The sequence below is a fragment of the Pelecanus crispus genome, chromosome 5 (assembly GCF_030463565.1).
Source record: "Pelecanus crispus isolate bPelCri1 chromosome 5, bPelCri1.pri, whole genome shotgun sequence".
NCBI classification, from domain to species: domain Eukaryota; kingdom Metazoa; phylum Chordata; class Aves; order Pelecaniformes; family Pelecanidae; genus Pelecanus; species Pelecanus crispus.
This window is the reverse complement of record NC_134647.1, coordinates 12,242,797-12,262,995: the sequence shown is the minus strand read 5'-3', so window position 1 is coordinate 12,262,995 and position 20,199 is coordinate 12,242,797. Positions and strand designations below refer to the sequence as shown.

At 40.6% G+C, this 20,199-nt stretch overlaps 1 protein-coding gene across 1 annotated transcript in view; it reads left to right on the top strand.

The window, feature by feature from the left end:
- Positions 1 to 20,199, top strand: part of LOC104031638 (kalirin) — a 432,630-nt gene that overhangs the window by 387,810 nt on the left and 24,621 nt on the right. The window contains exon 33 of the mRNA XM_075710381.1: positions 614 to 716. Within this exon, the coding sequence (XP_075566496.1) occupies positions 614 to 716 (103 nt within the window). The remainder of the gene's footprint in view (positions 1 to 613; positions 717 to 20,199) is intronic.

Below are 20,199 nucleotides of genomic sequence, written 5' to 3'. Positions count from 1 at the left end.
ATGTATTTTGTATTATTTAAATGTTTATTTTGAAAGACCAGTAAAAATTTAGGAGAACTGTATCTGTACAGCAAAAGGGAAGAAAATACCTTCTCTTAGCAGACTCATAGAGGTTGACTTATAGAGCTCTACACTGTCCCTATTTATGTTTGTTTGGATATCATTTTTATGGCTTGGTATTAAATCCCTGAAAATGTGGTTCCTATGAGACAAGAGAAATGCCCCTTCCTCCAGTGTCACATGTAGCCTGGGCTGAATGGTTTTGGTTAAGGCAGAAATCTAACTGAAGGAAAATTTCTGCCTGACACCCACATTACAGAGCTATTTCTGAACACCAGAGTCCTCCTATGCTGTAAATACGCAGGCAATGGCCATCCTGTTTCCAGCAACAAACGTTGTGATTATGTGCTAATCCCAACCCTAAGGCTGAGGGTGACATCATTTTAAATTGCAAGCTACATAGTAACATGGGCTGCATCAGTGAGGTAATTTTAGCACAAAGACAGCTCTGGCACGCTGACTCAGCACTTTCCAAATCCACCTATAAAATTGTGCACATTCCAAGGTGGTGTGTTAAGTAAGCATCATTGTTTCCCTATTATGTCTTTTGCAGAGATGGAGTAGATGACGCAGACAGCCAAGGAGATGGCAGTAGTCAACCTGACACCATTTCCATTGCATCCAGGACATCACAGAACACAGTGGACAGCGATAAGGTAGGACTGAAATGTGAAAAGACACTGCAGTTAATCGTCCCCAGAAAAATGTAAGTGAAGAGCAGAATAGAAGGCATAATAAAGCAACTTGTCTTCTACTGAGTTGAAACTTGTATTCCCCTATGCTAGGCTATTAAAATCCAGTCCGTTTCTAGGTGCTCATCAGTACTGCTGTTTTACATGGTAACATCTCTGTTGCTGCAACTTCTTTGTAGTTAATACACAGAGGTTGAACTGGCTCTGAAGAAATACAGCCCAGAACAACCTTTTCTTCCCTAGTAGAATGTGCCCTGTGGGACCAGCTTCTGAATAGGAAAATAGTTGGTTATGTTCTATATTTGCTCTCTGAGCTAAAATCACTAGTTTGTTGGAGGGAATTCAGGTGCTTACACACCAATTAATACAGCAAAATTGGAATCCTGGCTGGTATCTTGAGAGCCTGGGAGACCTACCCTTTCCAGAGACTGTGATTCTGGACCCCACTCCTCACGGACACATGGTGGAGCATATGGATGGCCCCAAGATGCGCTAGATTCAGTTGGAATGCTGCATGCTGTCGGCACGTATGTACTCATCGCTTTAATTATCAGATGATCTGAGTCCAGATTCCTAGCTCCACTAGGATGCCTGACTTGAATTTGTCACCCTGATACCTCCAACTGTGGTCTTTAGCTGAATTAGCAGTTGGTGGTAGGAGTAAATGGGCTGTTAGTAACAATTTACCTTAGCTATGCTGATGGGGTTTGTCATATACACTGAGAGAATGTCCATATTCTCTTTGTGTGTTGTTTTGAAACCATCTGTAACTTGCAAAAGGATGACTTCTGCAGAATTCTGGATTTATCTGTTTTTCAGGGCTTTAATTATGCTGCCACTTACACAAAGTAGAAGGGTGTCTTCACAAAATCAGAATTCAAGTTTATGGCTGTAAAGTTCACAAGTAAGGTTCAGTGCAGAGGTTATTTTGAAAGCTGGACTCAGAAATAGGAGTTAATTGCAAATAAATTACCTTTGTAAGACCACCTGTTGCATTTATCTTAAAAGCATGTCCCAACGCTTTTGCTTTTTTTGACCAATAATGTGCATTAGAAAAGTATTAACCCTCACAGTCCAAAGGCCACTGTAATGTATGCAAATACTTTGCCCGATGCCAAAGAAGTGCTTAAGTCTTCAGCCTACATGGACTCATCCTGCTTTTCCATGTTTCCACTTTTATCACTCCTGAGGAAGGCCCTGACTCAGTAGAGTACTTGAGCTCATGCTTAATTTTAAGCGTTTGCATAAGCTTTGCTTGTTTGCCCCAAGCCCATTGATGAAGTTGCATGAATTATGGTAGACAAGCAAGGTCTAGGTAAGATGTTCCATATTGCATGCTGTAGCTGCATATAAGATCTATAGTGCCAACAACACACTAAAAGATCAGGCTGTACCCTGAAAGACAGCCTGTCATGGCAACAGTTGGTTTAAGGATGCAAGACTGGAAAGGGTTGTAGGAATTTCTATCCAAAACCTGGTTTGAACTGAATGGCAGATGTGTATGAGATAAATAGAGCACCAAATCGTACAGGGGAAAAACTGTTACTACTGGGGAAAGGCTAAATCAGTTCTAGGGTTGTGTCATGTTTTTTACTTTTTTTAAGGTGGGTAGGTTCACTTGCCAACTTAAGCCTATCTGTGTGCTCGTGTGTCCTTATACACATTTACTGAATAGAAACAAATTCCAGTATACAGCTAAAGATTAAATATATTTGTATGTTCTTTGTTGAATCTGAGCAACTAGTGTATCATCCTTAGATAGAGGCAGCTCCTGCTAAACACTTTCGTTATTGTCACTGATGCTAATGCCAGAATACTATAGAGAATTCACCCTCCAGAGTGCTGCATTACTGTGTCTTTGCTCCAAGGAAAATGAACTCCCCACATCACTTTATACCTCTCTCTCAGTTTTTCTACACAATGTTACCCAAATTAATGACAGATGGAGCTGAGTTATCATACTTGCTGTTGAAGCAGCATGGAGGCACACCTGTGTTCAGTCTCAGTTCAGACATCGGTTCTTATGCTGCTTGCACGAAGCCCTTAGCATGTTGTCCTGGTTTCACCTGGGATAGAGTTAATTTTCTTCCTAGTAGCTGGCATACTGCTGTGGTTTAGATTTAGTATGAGAATAATGCTGATAACACACTGATGTTTTAGTTGTTGCTAAGTACTGCTTATGCTAGTCAAGGACTTTTCAGCTTCCCAGGCTCTGCCAGGTGCACAAGAAACTGGGAGTGGGAGGCACAGCCAGAATAGTTGATCCAAACTGACCAAAGGGCTGTTCCATACCCTATGGCATCATGCTCAGTACAGAAACTGGGGGGAGGTGGCTGGGGAGCAGCAATCACTGCTTGGGAACTGGCTGGGTATCAGTTGGCAGGTGGTGAGCAATTGCATTGTGCATCACTTGCTTTGTATATTATTATTATTATTATATTGTTATTATTATTACTACTATTTTATTTTATTTCAGTTATTGAAAATAATTGTTCTTATCTCAACCCAGGAGTTTTCTCACCCTTACTCTTCTGATTCCCTCCCCCATCCCACCGGGGCAGGGGGAGTGAGTGAGCGGCTCCGTGGTGCTTAGTTGCTGGCTGGGGTTAAACCACGACACATGTGTTAGCATGTGCTGTGAGGGGACTCTGTGTTAGCACATCCCAAAGCTGTGCAAGGACCTAACAAGGCACAAGACTCCTAGTGGTGACGTTTCACCACATGGGAACAATTCACTGTCATTCCAAGTTATTTTACTCTCCAACTTTAAAATGGGATTTTTTTCCTCCAGTGTGTAGTTGAGCTTATCTTCCAGGATGGTCTGAGTGAATCTCGTTGGACTGGGAAGATTTATCTTCTCACATAGACTGGTACTGAGTTATTGGCACTGGAAGACTGTACCATATCATGCTCTCTCGTTAAGGTTTCTTGGCACAGTTGATAGTGCTTGGTGAACACTGTAACATACATGCTGTAATTAACTCGTGTGGTACTGATAACAGTAACAACGGGTAATGTGTTCAGCAAATAGTGCTTTCCCTGCCTATTTAACTCCGGCGTAGTCAGCAGAGTTATTCCCAGGATTTTAGATTCAGGCTCTGAGTTTTTTCACAGCTGTAGCCTCCATGGGTGACCCCTGTGTGTGCCCCAGTGAGATCTCCATCCAGAGGAGCCAGGAGAAGGAGTCCTACCTTTAAAAAGTCTGGCTGTTTGCAGCAGCCTCATTTACAAACACATACAAAGAGCTCTGCAGTGCTAGCAGTGTGCGAGGATGGCAGCGGATTAATCCTGCACTGCGACCATCTATGTATTAACTCAGTGCCAGAAACAATTCTCAAGTAACATTTAAGAGTTGGTATTACTCTGAAGGCAAAAGAATTCAAAGATTTAGCTGACACACTTTGTCCTTTCCTCAAATCTTGCTATTACGCCCGAGGATTACCTAACACATTAGTTGAACGTTCAGACAAGAATGCCAAACAACATTTTAGACAAAGAAAACCACAGCCTCTCAAAGATTACCAATTTCAAGTTGCACTTCTGCTTAATAGCACTCCTTGTGCCTCCAGTCATATGTATTTCTTTCAACCTATTTGTGAGCCAACTCCTCCTGGGTTGCGAGCAGCGATTTCTGTCTCCTCTCTCATCATGGCGCAGCCCTAGAGCAAAGCTTTACCTTTGCATTTGAAACTGCTAAAAAGGCAGAAGGTTTTTTATTGTTAAGTGGGAATGAGATAACATTACTGTAAATTCAGCGAGGACTTTGCTTTCTCTCGAGACAGCTGAATCTAGCCATAACGTTTATCAGAGGGATCATTTGGTGCAGAAGATAGAGCACTTGACTGGGGGCCAGAAGAGCTGAGTCCTAGTTCTGCTCTGTCACTCACATGTTGGATGCCATCACAAATTACATCTGATGGCACACTGCACTTGCCTTTTTTTTTCTTGTTTGGATTAGGAATCTGGCGGGGGGAGACAGGAATTCTTGCAAACATTACATTTGTACTTAACTATAGCATTGTCCTGTGCTGTCCCAACACAGGATACAGACCCAAATTCAGAGCCATTTTTGTATATTGGAGGAAATTCACAGCAATCTTTATGGTAGCAGACTCTGCTTTGAAAATATTCTTAATTATACGCCTGACTCCAGAAGTGTTACTAAGTCTTTAAATATTCAGGCTTTCCTGGCTGCAGGCAGTGGTCAGGTGATTATATGAGACTTTTCAGATTTAAAAAAAAAAAAAAAAAGTCCAAGCCTGTTTTAAAAAAAAAAAAAAAAAAAGAGAGAGAGATTACTCCTCTAATAAAATACCTTTTTAACTAGCTTCTTTAATCTGGATCTTAGTCCTTAATATCTTTAATTTTCTTGGATTTTTCTCCCTCAAAAATATACAAAGCAATTATCCCTGGGCTCAAACGTTTCATTTTCATTAAATACTATATAGTAGAAAGACAGACTTCAGGTGAGGTCTGTAGGTCTGCACCTTTGTAAAAGGAAAAGAAGAGAGAATGTATAAAATGTATATTTTTTTCATTTGCAATCTTTGACTTTTTCTATATGCAATCTATAATCTAAAATATTTCATACACAGAAAAAGAAATATTTGGATTGTCATTTGGTATTATGTAAGTATTGTATAAAGGGGAGAAAGTGGGTTCATGAACTGGACTCAGTGCTAAAGAATCAATAGATAATGAATACTATTACAGTAAGTAAAATTCACGTTGAACATCCAGGTCAGGTCCTAAGTAACCTACTGTGCAAAATTTCTTCATCCTTTTCAAAAGGCAAGCTAGATGGCTTTTGTTCTATACAGTAAGCCCTCTTCAGCATGCTATCTAAAAACCTCTCCTTAGGGAGAAATCCTTGCCCTATTCAGTTCACTGCAGACAGGATTTCAGTCTTTATATTCAGATTCAAAGCAGTGGGAAATTGCATAAAGAAAATGCTAGCATGCAGGGCATTCTCATTTGTTAAGCCCATTGATCTATTGGCTTGTAAAACAGCTGTTTCTGGCGATACTGGTCCATCTTCTAATGGCTTTTTTTTGTTGTTGGCTTTTGCAGAATGCTGAGCAGAGCAGTTCTCATTTCCTCCTGTTGTTTTTGGATGTGGAATAAAGCTCTGAAATGTGAACTGAAAAGTTTTTACTCTCTAAAAATAAATATACATGATATACTCTTATCTTTTCCATTAGATACTGGATCAGCTCATCTTTCAGCAGTCATGAGACTGAGATCTTGACCTCTTCCACATCGGTGGTATTATATAAAATCTGGGAATAATAATTTTTCTAATTGAAGGTAATTGGTGTAAGAGGGGAGATTTTAGAATTAAGGCTTGTTGGAACAAGTCACCTAGGGGCAGATTCTCTTTTCTTGAAAGGCTTCTAATCAAGGTAAAATAGCTTTCTCCTGGTGATATTGTTACTGAAGCAGAAGTTAGGATCTGATGCAGGAAGTACTGCTTCAGATTCTTCTTTGGGAAGAATTCTCAGTTCCTTGGAAGTTCCTTTCCAAGTAACACAGATATGAGGAGTGCCTTGATCCCCCACTTTCTTCCTTGAGGCCACAAATCATTTTGGGTTTGAACTCCATAGAGTTGTACACCAACATTCTGCATGTTTTTCTAAATAGGGAGTATTTCCTTGAACTATTGCCTCGTGTTAATATGTGCTGATTAAAAAAACCAAAATTACCAAATGGAAATGCCCACTCATTCAATAGTAAAGGAAACTTGTTCTCTTACATAGCTCACAAGGAGGACATAAAGAAAATTACTGTGTTTATTAGATTCCACCATCAACATATACAACACAAAATGGTCAATCATTGCTTCCCAGCATGAATTAATCTGGAAATTAAGTATTGAAATTAAAGTGCCTAAAACCAAAGCTGAAGATCCCACTCTGACTGGGCAGCTTATAAAGAAATGAAGTATGTTAAAGTGAGCAGGAAGTTTACAACTACTCCCTTTTCTGAAACTGTCAATCCCATCAGCTGGAGTTCAGCCACTTACTTCCAGCAATTTGAGTTGGAAACCTGACTACAGCAAGTAGGGAGCTCCTGGTTGCTGATGGCTGGCATAGTTCCCTAAATGTCACTGAGGGAAAAGTCTCCTCCCTCGCACTAGCATAAAGCTGACCTAACAGCCCAGCACAGTGCGTGCCCTTCTCTCCCCGCCACAGGACATGGATCCTGCAAATTAAAGGTGGGTTTCCGCATGGTTTGCATTGACATGAAGGCATAGGCACTTCAGCATAGGGTCTAGTTGCAAATTTGTATTTACACACGAGCCCAACTCTCTAGTCACTTGAAAGTGAAACTGGTCTTTTGGAGCACACTGGCACTGGAACCACGATCCTTGCTACTACCAGCATTGCACATTTTAAAAAAGTGATGTCAATATGAAACATTACTTTATCAAATACAGAAAATGCAGACCTGGGATAAAATGAGAGATATCCCCATTTTCATAGAGGGAATTAAAGGCATGGAGAAATTAAAAACAATACCATAAAGCAAATGCATACATTAATTCTGCTAACAAGAACACTCTCGCTAAGACTGAGCTGCCAATTTAATTTCTACTTAGTTTCTCAGCAAGGGAACTGATATACCAAGCAGAACTAAAAACTATATTGCTATATCTCTGTCTCTCTTCAATGCTATTAAAGTATTCTGTAGCTTTCAGTTACACATTTTACTTCCGTGAAGCATTTTTTTTTTCCTTTGAACCCCTAGTGCTAGGGTTTTTAAAAACATCTCTAGGCTCTTACGAAATACTTACACAGCTAGTGATCCAAGCCTTCTATCCCTCTGGCATTATTATAGCACAACATGTGCATCCCGTGATCTGAGTTTTGGCCTTTTCCATCTCTGCCAGTGAGTTCGATATTGAGTCATGTGCAAGGGACATATTTCTACTGCAGCACTGGAGGAATTTCAAGGGACAAGAGCTGTTGACCCCCAGCAGTACTTTTGTATGGCCAAAACACGTATCACTATGGAGTGGAGTCTGTGCAGTACTTGAGCAGTGGGACTGGGCTGAATAGAAAACACCCATCAGCGGTAAGTCACTCTGCCAATGGTTAATGGCTGCTATACATTGCAGGCGATGTGAAGGAAGTTGGAAGGTATAATGTGAAAACTCTGAGTGTGGCAGAGCTAAGGGAAAGCATGATCATAGGAATACGGAGTGGGGTGGTAAAGCAGGTCATCAGTTAAATACAGAATCTGGAGTATTTCTTTAGAACTCTTCCTGTTTTCTGGAGCCCTATGAAAGGAGATGCATATGGAGTTGTCTGCCAGCTGAGGCTGGGTGTTGACTTGAAGAGGTTTCTTCCTCCAACCTATATATTTTACTCTCAGTAAATTAGGTTAGATTTAACAACTGTGAGTTTCTAAAGGCAAAGGAAGGGATTGATTTGGTCTCATTTATGTAAGTATTGTTGTGGTTATTCTGTAATGATCCTGTCCAGACGAGTGATGTGCCAGAATTCAGTAGTGTACTGTCTGGATTGCTGCTCCCTTATAGTGACTGATGAATTATGGTACCACAAGTAAAATTAAATTTATGTAATAGAAAATGACTGCTGACTGTTAAGTGAATTTTTCCCATGAAGATATGATAAAGAAAAGACGAGTGAATTATGACCCCGGAGGATATATTTCTATTGCTTGGACACTGCCTAGCATTAGTGCAGTTGTCACATTGAGTTCTTACTGCCCTCACCTGTGGAAAAGGGAGAACATGATAGCTAGCAAAGGAAAACCTGACATAAAACATTTTGGCACTTTAATTAGCTTTCTTGAGTGCTCACTATAACTATAGGTTGTTAACTCTTCTCAAGATACTGTCATGTACCAGCAAAATGTTTATCTTATCAAGGAAATAAATTGTTCAGCCAGAAGCTGAATTTCTCTCTCTCGCTAATGGTAGTTTCTTAAAATTTCCCTAGGCTTTGGGAAACTGCCTCTCAATTCTTGCTCTGAGTCTTGGCTAGGACCCCTGTAAATTCAACTCTTCCCTGGGAAAAATATGCAAATATATGTATCTTTTTTCTACTGTGAATGGTTCCCTGAAACTGACGTCATTGAAGTGACACTTGGAGCTGGTAAAATAAGACTTTTATCTCTGCTAGGAATGCCTTCTTTGACGTGAACTTGCCTTTCTAATTCATGCTTAGTAATATTACTGTGGCACATTTTTCCCCCCCCTCTCTCTTTCCTAAGTATAAGTAAAGACTTTCACTTTGCCTCCAGTATTTCTTACCAGGAATGCAGCACTGCCAGCATCATGAAATATTCCAGCTTTTGAATTGCAGGGCTGTACTTGCCTGTCTCCATTCAAGATTTTTCAGTCTTTTGGAAAAAAACCTTGAGGCTTTTGGAGTGAAATACAACACTCTCAGACAGACAAGGTTTAAATTACATCTTTATATTTCCAAATGAGGTCATCCCGGGACTGAAGTGCTACACGCACCTTATTTGACTCATTGTGCAAAGTTGTATGGGCACTAACAGAAAACTCTGAACCCCAGATGTGATCCAACTAGTTAAAACCATCCCTTGCTCAGAGAGTGAGTGCCAGCCCTGTGCTCTGCCTTGGTATACTTAATGTCTGTTTTGGGGACTTGGATGATGAGTCACATTGCCTTTTTTTGTCTGTGCGCTGGTCACTATGACTTGCAGCTTCACAGGAATTTACCCACCTGTCATCTACAAGCGGAGTCAGTCGACAGCTCTTTTTTTTGGATTTGTAATGGATGTAGCACAGGATCTCCAGCTCCTCAGCACAAGTATTAATACTGGCACTGCCTACATCACAAATCTCCCAGGACAATTCTGGGGTCTTTGGCCCTTTTTTCTTGTAAGAACTTTGAAAAAATGGATTTTGGTCTTCCCTGGATTGGAACCAGATTTCAAAACAAGGGAAAAAGTAATGCTTACCAACCTTGGCTTTCAGCCAGATTTAATCCTGGCTTGAATTGTGTGTTATCTGTCTTTTCCGGCACTCATTTCTAAATGTAACAAGTAGATGATCAGGAGGTTTACCTCTGAGAAGTGACCTGTCAAGGGTGCAAGTGCTGCTGAGAGTGGGGACATTTGCCTTCTGTTGTTGCCAGCAAGTATTTGTTGCAGCTGTGGGTGGAGGTAGCACTAAAGACAGGCTGTCTTGTTTCAAAGAGCTTTCTCAGAAAAGGTGTATGTGTTCTTTTGGAAAACAAAATAAAACATAAGCAGCTGCTTTTAAAATATGGCACTTGGTGAAAGTGCTTGCAAACTTCATAGTAACTGCTATGGGAACTTCCTCTAAAGTCCTAGCCATGTAGTGGAGCCTTATGCATTTCTTATTGTACTGCATGGCTGGACAATTACTCCCACAGCTACCTAAGAGTTGATGACAGTGGATGAATTTCACCAAAGGCTCCCTTTTTTTATCCAGTAGCTGAATTTTAGCAAGAAATTTCCCAGAGATTGGAGTGTTTTACACAACCATGGCTTCATCACTGTGAAAATATAGCAAAGCCAAAACAAAGGAAGGAAGGCGGCACAAGCATTGCAAGGGGTTCTTCCTTTCTCACCTCAAAGGACATTTAAAGTAATATGAATAGTGTCAGATTTTTAATTATATGATATAAAAAAAATTTTAATCCCAATGTAGTTGTTTCTAATGTGCCTAATGCACTCTGAAAGAAAAAAAAAAAAGGCAAAAAACCACCAAAAAAACAAGCTGCCTATGGAGAGTTCCTGCCTATGAAGAGTTTGCTGACTGCGGAGCAGCCTGTGGTTTCATTTCATGGACAAAAATGAATGAATATCAGGAAACGTGGAACATCTGTAGTGTCCATGGAAATAGAAATCATATTGTTCATTGGGTAATATTCCCAGGAAATAGCTTCATAAAAGGCAAGCAAGAAAATTTCCATGCATCTTAAATATCTCAGCTGGGATTTCTGAAAGTGCTATTGAACTTCAGTGGGACATCTGCTCTCAAAATGCTTGGACACAATTCTGTCCCCAAAAGAAAACCATTCCTCTGGTGGTCTGTGAAGAGTAACTGGTCAGCACTCACAGGTTTTTTTCCAGACCAGTGCAGAAGCAGCAGATATTTTCTTAACACCTCTCCCAGTTTTTTATTTGCGGCTATAAATAACGGCAGCTACAAATCCAGATTCAGTTGGGTGATCAGATGCTGAGAAGAGATGCAACAGAAAGTCCCTGAAAGTGCAGTCCTAGGGAAAGAGATTCTTCAAAGATTTCTTTTCAACATTTTCCTCCATGCATAACTGGCAGTTATACCCAGGGCAGATAAAGTTTGCTCCACTTCTTTTATAAAGTAGATTCTTTTGTAAATTTTCATTTCTGTTGCTATCCGTTTCATAAAGAACATTTTTTATTGATTTTCATAGTTGGGGTTTTTTTTCATTTATGAAATAAGGATCAGCATTCAGTATGCTTTCAGTCTTATTCTTAGAATATTTCAGCCTAATGCATCTTTTGGTGGAAAATAAGTAAATCAGTAACATTTGAAAATGTAAGTCAAGTCCCTCAATGATAAAACAAGAGTATGGAACTCCTTCAGGCTGAAGGTCTCCTGAGAACACTGTAGCTATGGATATCAAGGGTCAACACATTCATGTGAGGGTATTTAAGTGTAATTTCTGTGGCAGCCCACTTGATATCTCCTTTCTATTCCTGCAAGTAGTGTGAAAATCAGATTCTATACCAATGTTCTGATGAACACATTCCCCGTACAGGCGCAAGGCACACAGCTAAAGGTTGTCTTAGTTGATATAAGGAGTATCCTAAATTCACTGCAAATGTGGCGTCTCTCAATCACAAGACGTTTCTGAAGAACATGTGATCATGCTTAGACAGGATGGCTGTAATTTTAAAGTGTACAGGAATAAGGTGCAGAATGCTGCTGTTGTAAAGATGGTTGAAACTCAGCTGTGGACTACAGTATGGCATTAAATGACAGGAAATAAATCATGCTCCATATCAATAAATCTATATTACCAAACAAAAAAAGATGTTTTGATGCCTGCCATAAAGAAAGAGGATGTTTAAGTTTTGAGGATGTTTAAGTGAATCAGTTTGATGCAATCAAAACAGAATAAGGAAGGAAGTGCAGTAAAATCCCTGTCTGTCTTTCAAAGACGTACCAACCCGAGTGATTTTAAAATAGAAGGATTCAAATAAACTATCGATTTGCACAGAAGAATTAAAGGATATTCTGTTTTTCAGCTCTAAAGAGAGACCAGCAGTGGTTTGACTTTTATAAATGTGCTATGATTTTCAAAGAATCAGATGTCAAAGATTTGTTGCCATTTATGTTACATTAGAAACTGAGTTGGATTTCAAATGGCAGAGGAGCTTCTCAATCTGAACTGATCTTTGAATGAATGGGAAACAGTTAAAATTGATTCATGTTAGTCAAAAATAGTATTTTTTTCCAGCAAGATTCTGTCTGTAATGGTCAGACAAAAATACATGTATTAAGAGATCAAGTGGCTGAGTTCCTTTTTCTTCTAAATATATGCTAACAAGAGTGCAAGCTGAACTGTAAGTCACTAAAGGCCATTTCCTTATTATTACTTATCAAAATTAACATTCAGTGACATGTAAATTATTCACTAATTCATTCCCTTTCTCCTCATGAACAATTCCTTTTCACTTTTGTTTTTTCACTTCTTGCACAGCATAGAATGACAGTAGTGGGCTGTGACACTGGTGAGGTGATTCCTCGGGCTGCCCTCAGACTTACTTGCTTTGTCACATCTAATGAGAGTACACTGGCACTTGCCAAAACCTATGGTCTGAAAGGTCCGAGCACCACTTTGTAAACAAGCCTGGTCAAGACATGAAATAGATAGTCCTGGCTCAGCATCGTGCTGTTTTTGCAAATTTGTCTGTTGATAGAAGGGACAAAAGGGTTAATTAAAAGTGGATAAATTATATGGTCCCTGCAAAATGAGGACATAAATAGAAGAGGAAGTGTCCATCAGTATTCTGGGGTTGTCTCTGTAGCCATTCTTGGGCCAGGCACTAGATCATCTAAAGTGCTAGGCTTAGAAAGAAAGGAGCAAGCAGAATTCAGAACCTGTTTTAAAGAAGAGTATTTTAATTTCTTTATTTCATCTCAAGTTCTTCCATGTTGTCATTAAGCAAGGAGCTGTTCCTCATCTAAACCTGATCATTCTCCTCCTGTTCTTCAAAGAACTTGAGTTCACATTTATTTATCCTGTTCTGTTGTTTTGAGTTGTTTCTGAGGTTTCATTCTGGTGATTACAGTGTGTTTGTTTGATTTGGCTGTACAATATTAAATATATCCCTCTGGAGGAACAATATGTTTTCTTGTTGGCATAGATTTTTTTTTTTTCCTTTTAGAATTAATCATTTTTGTGTGGTTAATGCTTATTAGCTGTAAAGTGCCAGGTTTGTTCAAGAAATTTAAAGAACCTTGGAACGGCATGGTTCCAGCTATAAAGGGCTTATAGGGATAACAAAGAATAACTGTCTAGAAGGGAAGAAAAGTTTAAGTGAGATCAGAAATTAGTGTTAAGAACAGGTCTTTGAGCAACATTATTAAGTTCATTGATCAAGGACGTTAGAGGACATTGGAGATCATCCAAGTCCAAAGAATATTAGCAAGATGCTTGATATTGGAAACAAAACTGTGTGTTAAGGAGGGGGACAAAGGGAAACAGCTGTAAATTCCCTTTTTCTTCATATAGGGGACCAAGTCAGGAAAACACAGATCACAAACAATATTTATAAGAACACCTTTGATTCAGGAGTGGAAGGTTGTACTGGTGTGCAGTAGCTCCTAGGCAGGTGTTCAGAAATTCCGTTGAAGTGTCCTTTCTTTCATCAACCGTATATGTATACTTGCATGCAGCAGCTACTGCCTTCTTGGATCTAGTCTGAGTTATACAACCAGTTGTTGATGCCAGTGTGTGCTGGTGGCCTTGTCCAGGTTTGGCTGACTCTCAGTGCGCTGAATTTATCAGTTCCTGGGGATTCAGCAAGACTGCTTGTCTCCAGAGCTGACCAGTTCTTGGGAAAATTTCACAACCTACCATCTCAACTCATGCTTTTCCTCTCTTCAGCTTACTGTCTGCTGGTAACCGTTCCTCCATCCAAACCTGTATTTAAAACCTACATAAAACTCATTCACACATTCTCATATGGAAGAAGCCTTTATGGCATAGCCTCATAAAAGGTGCAATGCCTGGTTATGGGCAAAAGGGAGCAGACAGACAGTGAAGTAATTGATTTTAACTCTTTGAGCAAAGCCACATCTATTTCAGTCTTTGTGTGTTTCCTGGTCGAGTACAGCTGTGAGCATGGAGGACCACAAAGCATCACAAGAACATAGATACTGGACTGGGAGGCAATACAAGGAGGCAGAGGAACACGGAGGGCAACCCACAGGAAAGCACAGAGCTGGGCAGGCAGCTGAGAGAGGTGAGAGCTTTCATGAGAAATGGAGACATTAGATGTGAGCGGATCAGAGGAAGAGATCACACCACACAACGTATCATTATTTTGTTTTCTCTTTCCCCTTAGAGCCCAGTAAGGGTTTAACTCTTCTCACTGCTAGGTCAAGTAGGGAAGAAAAGGCTTTGAGTTATGGGGAGGGCTATTCTGGTTGCTTCTGCTAGTCCACAAACTCATGATCTTTTCAGTGATCTGAGGCAGTATTTATTCTGGAGCCAAGTATTTTTTCTGCAGGATGCCCCAGGAGGCACTTCCCTGCTTTGGAGTCAGCATTCTCCCCACCTTGCAAACTACATGCATGCCTTGCTACTGACAACCTACAGCTGAGAGAGAGACGTCCAAAGCTTCCCCCAAGCCTTGTTTCCAGAATCACAGTGCTGCTGCTATCCAGACCAACTTTATTTTTTCTGTTTGGATCTTGCATTAATTTAAAACCCACCAACAATCAAAATCAAACTCACCCTCCTCAAATGTGTGTGGGCGACAAACAGAGGGGTGTGAAACATATGTCGCAACTCCACAACCCCTTTTCTCCTTGGCTTCATTTTTCCTGACACTACAGCATCACTTCCTGACTGTAGTTGCAAATAAACAATTATTGAAAGAGCATGGCTGGACCACACATGCGTATTTTCCACTCTCGTGGAGAAAAGCTGTGTGTCAGCTGGTGGTTATTTATTTTCACAAGAGGTGGTTGGGTTTGTTGTCGTGTCTTTAGGGCACTATCTCTCAAGGTGCTGAGCCTTCTCAGCTTGCAGAGGCTGCAGGGGGAATTGAGGGTGGGAACCAGCTGTGCCCCACAGGTCTCAGGCCTCAGTTGGCGTTATTACTTATAAAAGTTTTCCAGTGTTGATATCTACTGCGTGATCTTGAGGAGTCAATAGAAAAGGACAGCAGGGGATCTACCGATGGGAAGGAACACTTTCCTTAAACAAACCATGTGATGTTCTTTTAAAATTGGAGTTAGAGTTGTTAAACCATCAGTTAGAAGTCTGACATTTATAGAGAGAGAAGAAAGTAAATTGAAACACACACACAGAAACTTCAGCTTTCTGGCTTGCTACAGATAATGCAGTGAGAGCTGATTTTCATATGAATTTAACTGATTCTCCTTAGAAAGGTAAAGGCCCATATTCTGTATCTGTTGCTACATATAAAACAGGAAAGGTGGCATTCAGCTGGCTGGTCTTTGCCTTCACAGCTAGGCACCACACATCACAGAGGATCCTCCACTGTGCAGGCTGCCAGTGTGTGCTGGGGCACTTGAAAGGCTGACAGTACCCCGTCTCTGCTACCCTCATACCTCCCCAGCAGCAGACCCAGCCAGGGGACACCTTCCCCCAGCTTTGTACTGGCTTAAACACCTGCTGACTGCAGGGGACAGGTTAGGGGCTGAGGGCTCTGCTTCATGAATCACCTTCTGGCTTTTGTTGCAATGGCTGAGCAGCCTATGGCCACATCCACCCTCCCTCTGCAGCTGAAATATAACAGAGGCGTGAGCCAGGCCTTCAGGGGTTGTTTTTGTGGGTTGTCTTTTGAAATCTCTGAGGTTTCATATTCTTTCAGAGGTCCTGGTCTCAGTGCTACATGCAGTTATTTTGCAGAAACTCTCTTCCAACCCCGAAGTTCTGCTGCCCACCATGGCAACTGAACCTTTGGTACCTTTTGCCTTTATGAAACCTCTGCCTTTCAAGCTTTCTAGGAGAGAACTTTGAGGACTGAGAAAGGACTTCAAAAATCAACCCCTTCTCAAGTTCATCGAGTTGCTCCTTTATGACCTTCTCATTGTGTGATGCCTATATGTTACTTTATGAGCACTTTGTGCTCATTTCCACAAAAAAGATAACACTGTTGAAGCTGAAATGCAATTAGTTATGTGATACTGCAAAGAGGGAGGAGGGGGACAATGAGAGCTGTTGCACTGGGTTAGGCAGCTGCTGGGGTCAGAGATGCAAGGCAGAAAAGATGGTTTTTGTAGATAGATTTGAAGAAATGGAAAGAAAAACAGCATGAAATGTAAGTCGGTTTTGTTTCATCAAGGAAACCACCTCACTGTGCACCAGGTGAATATCTGGCTCTGAGCATCTCGTAGCTCCACACCACATTCCTTCAGGAATCCATTGGCTGCTTGGGGGTTTGTTTCAGTATAGCAGGATTTGCCTCCAGCCTTTGAACAAAACACTTCCCCTGTGAGGGGGGAGATAAATGAATAAAAATAGTTCAGTAAGAGCTGGGCTAAAGTTGATGTCTTCTAAACAAATATACAACTTATTTTCCATCTGCTGGTTCCCAGTCCTTGGTTGCTGTGAGAGAGAAAGAGCAGCACTGCTGCATTTCAGGAGAACCAGGATGTGCCTCCCAGGGTGCAGACCTGAAAGGTAGCCACTTGCATCCATGAACCTGGCATGTTTGTTGATAGGAGTAATATAGTAACTGCTAAAATTGATCCTAATGAACGAGGGCTTTCCTTTGCATTTCTTAATGTTATATCTGATAAATTCCCCAAATAATTTTTCTGGGTATCCCATCCCTATGTAAAGACTAAGGCTAAGTGGCTTAATAGGATAAATGCTTTATAAAACAGCTCTGTAATATTTTAGTTGTCTTCTTTCATTTCAGTAACAAGCATAAAGGAAGCTAATGTCTCAGTACACAGGGATCTGCAGTCACCATTAATGGACATAATTCCCCTCACGGGAAACAACATAAAATACCATTGCAAGAGCTAGAATACTTTTCTACCTTTTGTTTTTAATCACAACAGAATGGGTCTCTCTGGCTAAGTTTCTTTGTGCTGTAGAGGAGAAAATAAATCTAGCAAAGAAGTGATTTTTAAATCCTTAAGATAAACTCTCGATGGGGGACAATAAAGGAGTGATTCTTAGCGTCCTAAGGCAGCATCTATATGATTGAGGAAAACGAAATAAAATTATGGTGGCTATTGGCAGTTTAGGGAGTTTTAAATGATTCCTGAACAATGGCAGAATTAGGAGGAGTACCTTTTTCACATTATCAACACTAACAGGAGAGGTCTCACTGTTTGTTCTATTTTGATGGTAAATCCCACTCTAACAAATATGTAGACAAACTGCAAAAGAGCAACTGACTTCAGCTGCATGGCATGTCTATCTTAGATTCTGTATTCATAGATCTCCGTCCTCTGCAAGACAGTCGGAGTCATTTTATGGCTGAGAAAACCAGGTCAGAGGGCAGTGATGTGATTTGCCAGAGCTCACACTGCTGCCTCAGCGTGAAGTGCTGTTTCAGTCCCACTTCAGGCTGAGTCCACTGGGCAACCCTTTCTTATGGGAGATCAACGGACAGTACTTGTTCAGAGACTTCCCTGACATCTTTATGGTGGTACAATTCAAAATGTCATTTGTGTGCATCTTGTCTTCCCTGCCTTCAGTTTGGTCTGAATTAGCAGGCCAAATTTACCCATTTTCATTATTCAAACTCTAGTTAGGCCAAACCTTCACAGACAGGGTTTGCATTTCTGTTTTGAGAGAGAAATTTGGCCCATTTCAGGAAGGACTAGATAGCCACCCCATCTGGAAACAAATTATCCGCTCAAGGAATGTTAGTGTCCATGTATTTAGGATCCATTAAAAGCAAAAGGTGAGCCATGAAATTATTTCTGGATCCAAATGCTTATTTTCCCAAGATCGTAGTCATTCCAGGCTGGAATTTCAATTCGGCAATTTTGTTAAGCATCTTATTTTAGTGACAAATAACCTTAATTGAGTTTAAAGCCTAACTTTATTAAGGAGTGATTCAGCTTTCTGTGACTGGGCCTGAGCAGCTATGGAAGCAACCAGCAGCAAGGTTAACACGCCAGGAGAAAAGAGTGTTCCTACTGAATCTTGAGCAGCTGATGGGAAGCTTGGCATCCCTTGCCAGTGACACAACATGCGACCCATGAGGCAAAAATTAGAAATAGATTTTGTATTTTGCTTTGTTGGAGAAAGGGCAATGAACAGTGAATCAGACTTGTGTTTAATATAGTCAATGGTAGACAATGAACTGTGAGGGCTTTTTTTTTAAATCCATGTTGAATTTTTTCATCAAGATAGAATTTCGTATGAAATTTCTTGGTTTACTACTTGAGACAGAGCTGAAGTTGTGCTCTTACCTGCATATTTACCTGTGTGAAGAGCAAATCACTTTAGCTGTCAGGTTTGCAGAGGCTGCCAGCCACCATCGCTTCACCATGGGGGCTGAATCACTTGCCATGTCCTACTTTTTTTTCTAGGTACTTTATGTTCTTAAGAAAGTACTGGGCAAGGCTTGGTTTGACACTGTGTAGATCTAACCAGAAGTCTGTGAGTGTAGCAAGAATATAAGTGTTTTGTTCCTGGAAGCATTTTTGAGTTGGGAAAAACAACCCTCTCTGGGGCTGAATGCCAGGTTACAAATGAAATGTGCTGTAAGAATGAGAACATGCAAAGGAAGGAGAAGCCTTTAAAAAGCCGATTTAATGTTATTTCTTCTTTCTTCTCAAAATGCAGAAGCAGCTTGCAGTGCTCAGAAGCTCTTAGAATCTGTTTTTCATGTCTTTAAAAATATACAGCAGTGGAGATTAATACATTATTTTCTTTAATGAAGTGAATCTTGGAACTGGATTTGAACATTTGCTGCAAACTCTTTTATTTAAATGCTTTCTTATTTATGGTGCCATGCTTGGAATGTTATACATAGCATTATCTGAGTATTAATTCTTTCAACAAGATGGATTTTAGGATTAAATAAATTGTGAGCATTCCTTTTAAATTGCTGGAGCCAAAGGTTAGGAGCGTTAAGTTATCCAGCTGCAGCCATTCCCCCTGCATAGCCCAGTGGCATGTGGTGGCTGAGCAGGAGGGAAGAAGTCACTGGAAGCAGCAATTGGATGTGGAGCTTGACTTGCACATCCTCTGCCCACCACATAGGGTAGGTGACCAAACTGTTTCACGAGCAGCAGGCAGTGAGAGGGAATGGTAGCCTTGATTCAGCACAATATAAGCTCCGTGTTGGGCATATATTTATTGTCCTTTGAAGTCAGCCAGATCTGAACTCTTTGTGCTTTGTTTGCTAAGTTGTGGTTGGTATGCCAAGTTACTTTTTTGCATTGCCAGGTTAGAGCCAGCGTTATAAGCTGGTGTAATGTGCTAACGCAAGTGATTATTCCAGGAGCTGTTTGAGGGGTGGCATGTTTCCATTGTGTGACTGCTCATAGTTATCTTTTTGGTGCAGAAAAATAGATGTTTTCTCTTTTCATCGACTGCAATATAGCAAATACAGAACTCACTCATGTGAGGTGGTGTGTAAAAGTGCACATATGAGCTGCCTGTATTTAGCTGCCCATCACACCTGTCTGTTCCCACCTCCACTTTTGGAAACCAGTGATGAGTCCAGGCCAAACCCTGTCCCTTTTAAGCGTGTGGGGACTGACTTTACTGAGACCTGAATTTTTATCCCCTCTCAAGCAGGTTATTGCTTTGAACCTTTACGCTTAAAACTAGAGAGTTTTATGAGCCTGATATTGGCTTTGAGCCAACACTAATCTTTTAGTGAAGCAAGGAGGAGTCATGTTTTTAGATCCAAAGATTAAACATTTCCTTCCTGCTGTCACACCTGTTACCATGGAAGAGTGTTAATTGCATAAAGAGTTGCTACCATTTACAGTCAGCTGTTCCTTGGAACAAGTCATCTTCTGTACACTCCTCTCCAGCTTCTGCTAAAGTGTGTTCTTGGGTGATTAAGTCTTATGCAGACAAACTCTTGACTGGGTGATCATTTCCTTACCTGATCTCTCATATTTATGTGTTATTCTCCTGTCTGCTGCATAACATTCAGTGGTTTACTCTATCTTCATTTTTCTGAAAAAAAAAGAGAAATTTCATATCCTTCATTTCTCCATACATCTAGGATATAAGATTCAACTTCTTTGTTGCTA